Source organism: Galeopterus variegatus, unplaced genomic scaffold (genome assembly GCF_000696425.1).
Source record: "Galeopterus variegatus unplaced genomic scaffold, G_variegatus-3.0.2 Scaffold7615, whole genome shotgun sequence".
Classification (NCBI taxonomy): Eukaryota; Metazoa; Chordata; class Mammalia; order Dermoptera; family Cynocephalidae; genus Galeopterus; species Galeopterus variegatus.
Window position 1 is genome coordinate 88,454 of NW_007733726.1, and position 7,116 is coordinate 95,569.

Here is a 7,116-nt window from a genome sequence, read left to right on the forward strand (position 1 = left end):
GAATAATGTGGTGCCCTGACAGTAGCATCAACAACAACCGGGAACTAATTTGAAATGCAAATTCTCAGGCCCCAGCATTGACTTACTAAATCAAAAATTTTGCAGGTGAGGCTCAATGATCTGGTTAACAAGCCCTTTAGCTGATTCTGAGCCACTAAGATTTCAAAATCATTGTCTCAAGGCTTATTGGCAGTAGAAAACAACAGTCTCCCCTTCCTTGTCAAAATGTGTGCTTTAGAATTCTCTTTCTTGGGTTCTTTCAGAATCTTTGATAAGGAAAGCAATCTTTATGAGGATTTCCCGAGGCCATATAGAACACCTGCTTCTCTAGAGAATATGAAATTCACTTCTAAATTCTCTTTCTTGGGTTCTTTCAGAATCTTTGATAAGGAAAGCAATCTTTATGAGGATTTCCTGAGGCCATATAGAACACCTGCTTCTCTAGAGAATATGAAATTCACTTCTAAATCATATCCCCCAAAGAGAGTCTCTAACTTTCTGCATCATATTTCCTACTTCCACAACTGCTTTTATTATTATATGTCGTGATGTCGTTCTATTAGCCTATACCTCTAAGGATAATCAAAATCAGTAGTTGATTGTAAGGATGAACTTTAAGATGTTCGCCACGTAACAAAAAATATTTTTCTAAGGACAAAGAGCTGACTGTCTTATTTCAGTGCTGGAAATTATTTAGTTTTGTATTTTGTTTGTTTTTTACTTCATAGACTGTAAAAAGAATAAAGCAAATATAATAGAGGGACCCTATTTCCCCCTGGTTTTCTACCTGTGCCCAGTAATTTATCATGCATTGCTACCTTTCTATTCTGTGAAATTTGAGCAACTGATAAATCATACAGCTTGCAAAAGCTATATTGTTTTGATGGTTTTCAGGATTGTACCAACCAAACAAAGCAAAATACTAACACAGGACTGGGTCTCAACCATGAATTTTCATTAAAGTTAAATACTGCCGCCTAAGCCCAAACTGCAAGGACATGTCCTCAATTTTTTTCCATCCTGTAACAAAAATCCATAATCTTTCTTCAACTGAGGAGCCATGTGCTCTTCAAACTCTTCAAATGCCCTCTGAGGCTAGTCAACTGAATAAAACCTTTAATCTCTATTTAAGTCACAAAAATTATTTCTTTCGACAAGTCCCAGTGAAATTTGTAACTGTTTGTATTTTTTTTCCATGCTAGTCGTCAGAAAGCTAGGGAGGAGAAAACTAGAAAGCCGAAATTGCATCCTACCGATTTTAGCATTTTGTATATTAATTTAGTCTATGTGCCTCATTAATTTCTATTGTTTATTTTCTGTCCAATCCTCATTACTAATATTTGGTTAAGTGTACATCTTTATAAGGTTCTCAAAGAATATGGAATCAAATGAGGCTTAGAGAAAGACAAGGTAAAAAAAGAGATTCATTTATTATTTATTGAACTTATTTGCTCAATTTTATGATTTTACTTAAATAGTACAGTGGCTCCCCATATACCAACACCATTCTATGATGGAGTTTTTCAAAGTTTTCATGAGGGTGAATCTATCCATGCATTCTAACCTCTACCACTATTGATATTATTGTTATCAGTAACTACAAACTTGATCTTGTAGCAACCAATAGTATAAGCTTCTGATTTGCCATTTAAAACATCTACATCACTTCAGTGTTTCTGCTTTTGAATATATTCTGATCCCAAAGAAAAGTTTCAGTAATTGGTTTGTTTATTCCCTATTTACATTTGATATATGTTCATTCACAAACAAAAACTCAATTCAAAATTTTCATATTACTTGCCAAACATATGCCTATGTCTATGTTTCTCTCTATTAGATATCTAATATTTATAGCTATACTTATTCATATGCATATGAGTATGCATATATACATGTATACATTAGTATAAGTATGTGTATTTATATACAATAGTTCTCATATCAAAAACATACAGCCAGTTACACTTTTTCCTTTTAAGATGAACTTACTGTAACTTCCAAAACAAAAAGCACCACCATGAACATAGATTACAGCACATCTTAGGGTTTCTGACTTTCTCTTTGGCAAGTACAAACGTACTGGAATGTCAACAAATGCTGTATCAGTCACTGTCATGTATTCATCTGAAAGTGGCTGAGTATAATCCAGCCTGAATAGCATGGAAATGAACTCTTCATATCTCATAATACCTATATTTTCAAAACATATAGCCTGTAAGAACAAAACAAAATTAAATTAAACATTGGATCTTTAAATACATCAAGTGCACGTAAAGAAAAGAAAAAAAGAAAGGAAGACAACATGAGCAAAATAAACAAAAAGAAATAGAATGTTTATGAACATTATTTCCAAATATTATTGTAACGATCTTATTGCATGACGTTGTTGCTTTTGAAAACCTCAAGTATGCAATATTTCAGATTAAGAGCTATCTCATTCGAAATCTATCAATTTACTGGCTGTTTTTTATGCCCATTATAATAATTTCTTAATAATAAATTATCTGAAAAACTTCCAGTTCTTATAATTCAGCTATTTTTTTTTTTTTTGTCTTTTCGTGACTGGTAAGGGGATCGCAACCCTTGGTGTGGTGTCGCCCACACCGCGCTCAGCCAGTGAGAGCACTGGCCATTCCTATATAGGATCCGAACCCGCGGTGGGAGCGTTGCTGCGCTCCCAGCACTGCACTCTCCCGAGTGCACCACAGGGCCCGCCCTCAGCTACTGTTTTTGTAGGTATGTTATCACATTTTTCTTTTTCTTTTTCATTTTATTTAATTCAGAATTTTAAATATCACCATGACCACATTGTAAATGACCCAAATTTCCTGGTTTTCAGCTCCAAATAGATTAGTGCCCTTTGCTTCTCCTCCTCTCCCCACCCCACCCCTCAGCCTTAAATCCTATATTTGATGTCACTGAAAAAAGCTCCCCTTGGTATTTCTGACCAGCTTCTCTCGGACTTTTGTGTCATGTCACTGGACAGTTTGCTCAAGACAAAACCTTAAATTTATGTGGCCAGTAGTACATTGAACAACCTTTATTACTACAATTATTCCAAAGAATTTAAGGTATTTACAGGGTTTTAGAGAGCATCCATCCTCTATACTTTAATGATAAAGATGCTTGGAGAAACTCTAAGCTGCAGCCAGTAAATGTCAAAGCCAGCTCTGTATCCATTTTTTCAGACCAGCCTCTTATACCACGACTTACTAGCTGTGGAACATTGAGCAAATTACTCTCTGTGCTTCAACTTCCTCTTCTATTCAATGCAAACAATAATAATCAATCCCTCAATGGGCTGTAGCAGAGTTTAAACAAGTTAGTATTTTCAATAAGTGTAGCAGAGTGCCTGGAATATGTAAGTATTCAATAAATCTTGTCTCATTATTTAAGTTTTCTTCACTAATAAGAATTCTTGAGTATTTTCATGCTAATTGAATACATAATAAAGTAGAATATTCCTTAAAGCAAGTTTTTGGTAAATGGGTAAATTTAGTTGATTTTTTATATGGCAAATTGGCTTTTAAAAATAAGAGTTTTGGCCAATTGCCTTGTTTCTCATTCCTCAGACTTTCTGTTTTTGAGAAGATACTTAAGTATTTTCTGAACCATCACAAAAGCTACCACTCTATAGATTATTTTGTATTCTTCTAGCATACATGATTTTTAATTCTCAGGGAAATCCTACAAAGTATTTATTATTAGTATCTTCATTTTATAGGTAAAAAATAAATAAAGGTTAAGGAAATTGTTCAAGGATGGATGTGCTTTCCTCTACCAAACTCTGCCTTTCAATCCAACACATTGCTGCACAGGAACATCTATACTTTTCAAGGCTCTTTTATCAAGAACTTTGATTTTTGCTTCCCTTTCATATGTTAAAAAAATTAATTATTTTTACTGGTATCATAACTTTGATTACATAGTTAAGTCTGACAAAAAGAAAATTGTTTTTCTTGAAGAGCCAAAAACTGTTACATTTACTAGAACAATCTTTAAAGTAATTACATGTATGTTTTTCTTATTTTTTTAAATAAAGGACAATCCATACACATCAAATACATAAAGTGCATAATTTTATTATAGATGAACAATGGTGAGAATAATTTGAAGCTTAGAAAATAAAAGTAGAATTTTTGAGTTGAATATTCTGATAATATTGTAATTTTGATAATAATATCAGTATCAGTCTCTCTGAGTTTCAAGGACATGAAATAATCAAGGAAGATAATATGACAGTTCTCTGTGGAGTTGACACATGCTCAAACACATATTCTTTCATTTTATATTAAGTCAAAGAGTAAGAGCATTGGAGAAAAAAGACAGTTATGGAGAACGTGAGCCTCTAGAAGTGATTAGAGGGAAAAATGTAAGGGCTTGGGCACCAGAAGGAGTTAGCTGTAGTTTCACAGAACTGTGGTCTGCTATATGGAGTACCATGAGACATCTCTTTCTCTTTCACCATCGATTGCTCTCCCTTTTCTGATCATCTACTGCTGCTGTTGCTTTCTCCTTTGCAAATCTTTCTGGGAGCCAACTGGTTTGTCAGAAAGAGTACAGGTTTTGAAATGAGGCAGCTCTGGGTTTAAATCCTGGAGCTGTTACTTGCTACCTGCATGTGCTCTTCTAAGTCTCTTTTTTCTCCTCTACAAACTGGTGAAAATAATTGCAGGATAGTAGAGAAAGAGTGAAGGTATATATGATAGAAAGCCTATACAGTTTAAGACCTTAAAAATGTTAGTTTCTAATTTTATCTCTTCTTTATAAAGTACTTATTTTTGCATGAACTCATAATTGATTCTGCACATACCAAGTCAGGCAATCCCTGAAATCCAAAATTTAGAATTGAAGATGAACAATGGAAGCCATTCAATAGCAAAAGCCCTAAATTAACATCAAACAGGTACAAACATGAATAACATATATCTGTACAAATGTGAGATAATTATGGGACTAGATTGTCCCTGAAAATTCAAATGTAAGTCAAATTATCAAATAAACCTCACAGCTTCTTATTTCAACAGCACCATTTCTATTATGCATATCACAATACACAGTCTTTACACTTAGATATAAACTTCTTAGAAGCGAGAATTCTGTCTTACACTGTTTTGCACAGATGCAGAAAGGTTTATTTAATTAATATTACTTGATTGGTTTACTCTCACAAGAAAACAAGCAACGGCTCTTTCAAAATGGTAATATTAATACTATTTTTAAAAGTTCATAAGCACTCATTTTTAGTCAATAAAGCATCCCAGTCTCCAGGAGAAAAAAAATATTAATCTTACCACAAATGTACAAGTTTTAGCAATTGCATCCAAAGCCATTACTTTCCATCTTTCTTCAATGTTGTCTGGCACAGGTGTATAAATATGAGAGACAAAGAGAACACAAAACACTCCCAGACAGAGAGCTTTGAACCCTATAAAATTCATTCTTCCAACTTCACAGAACTAAGATGAAAATTTTTTCATAGTACTGAATAATAAGTAGCAGAGCAAATGTAGACTGGTAACCCTGTCAAGTGATATGATCTTCTTAACAACATGAAGCTAATTTTCAATTCAAATATTACAGCATCAGTGGAACTTGTTTTGCAAATAAACAGACTCTGAAACAGATGTTGTAATTCATCAGGTCTTGTGTGCAGTATTGGCATACAATTAAAAACTCCTACAGTGTTTCTTCACCCTGTAATACCATCATCATCCTAAGATAACCTTATTGTTGAAACCTAAATTAGAGCCTAAGTGAAAGCATTGAATAAGCTATGAAGTAAATTTTTGTGATTGGTTAGCTGCAACATTTTGTAAGAGGTCTTTAAAAAAAAAGTTAGCTGATATTTAGTCAATATCTTATAACTATGTTAACAAATTAAATTAGAGCCTAAGTGAAAGCATTGAATAAGCTATGAAGTAAATTTTTGTGATTGGTTAGTTGCAACATTTTGTAAGAGGTCTTTAAAAAAAAAGTTAGCTGATATTTAGTCAATATCTTATAACTATGTTAACAAATCCTGCTTGTGGTAGACCAAGCTTTGGACCAAAAGACAGGAGATCGCAGAACATGTCCGAGTTCCATCATTCATCAAGTTAGGACTCTTCCATCAGCTCAAGTGCCAGGAAGCTCAGTACCTGTATCTCAGAAAACATTGTTTTTTAGAGGATTACATAATATGATGGTTAATTTTACATGTCAACTTGACTGGACTAAGAGATGCCCCAATGGCTGGTAAAACATCATTTCTGGCTGTGTCTTTGAGGGTATTTCTGAAAGAGATTAACATTTGACTCAGTAGACTGAGTAAAGAAGATCCACCCTCACCAGTGTGCACAGTCATCACCTAAACTGTTGAGGACCTGAACAGAATCAAAATATGCAGGAAAGGCAAATTCACTCTCTCTTCTTGATCTGGTACATTGTCATAACTCTAATTCATATCAGTGCTGCCTCAGCTTCCATCTTCTTATCCTGGCCCTGGCTTGTCACCACTGACCTACATATTTTCAGACAGTCTGCACCCAGTTCCCATTTGTGTGCTCTAATATACAAGACCTCATACCCTGAACCACTTCTGTTTTAAATTTGGTGAACCCGATAATGGTACCCCAGAGTTCTCGTGCTTAACCTCATGCTGTCTTTAAATTGACTAATCCAACTCTGTCATAGGAAAATTACCCAAGTTGCCCTGTAACCCAGTAAAGGTTTCAAATTCTTCCCTCTCTCTTGCTCCCCACCCACTGGTTAGCAGCCCATGTCCCTGATATCCTTCCCCCTTCCTGTTGATCCCTTGAGACATGTTGCCCTTCTCTTTCTGGGGTCGGAGAGTAGATAAACTTAATCTTTTCAGCATTCTGGTCTAAATGTCCCTCATTGTGTTACACCTGACTACACCAAGCCTCACTTAATACTTTATCTAACAAATCACAACAGATATCCATCTTCTCTGGCCCTTGATCATTGAAACTTTTGGTTCTTAGGCCTTTGGACTCTAGGATTCATACCAGGGCCCTCCACATGCCCCCATCCTCTGGGTCCTCTAGCCTTCAGACTTGACTCGGTCTGAATTACACCATTGGCTTTCCTGGTTCTCCAGATTACAAACAGAGG

At 34.9% G+C, this 7,116-nt stretch overlaps 1 protein-coding gene across 1 annotated transcript in view; it reads right to left on the reverse strand.

Moving 5' to 3' along the window:
• The window catches only part of LOC103607656 (arylacetamide deacetylase-like 2), a 31,199-nt gene extending 25,758 nt beyond the window's left edge, over positions 1-5,441 (reverse strand). The window contains exons 1-2 of the mRNA XM_008592136.1: positions 5,295-5,441; positions 1,990-2,212 (exon numbers count right to left, since the gene is read on the reverse strand). Of these exons, the coding sequence (XP_008590358.1) occupies positions 1,990-2,212; positions 5,295-5,441 (370 nt within the window). The remainder of the gene's footprint in view (positions 1-1,989; positions 2,213-5,294) is intronic.
• Positions 5,442-7,116: the final 1,675 nt, after the last annotated feature.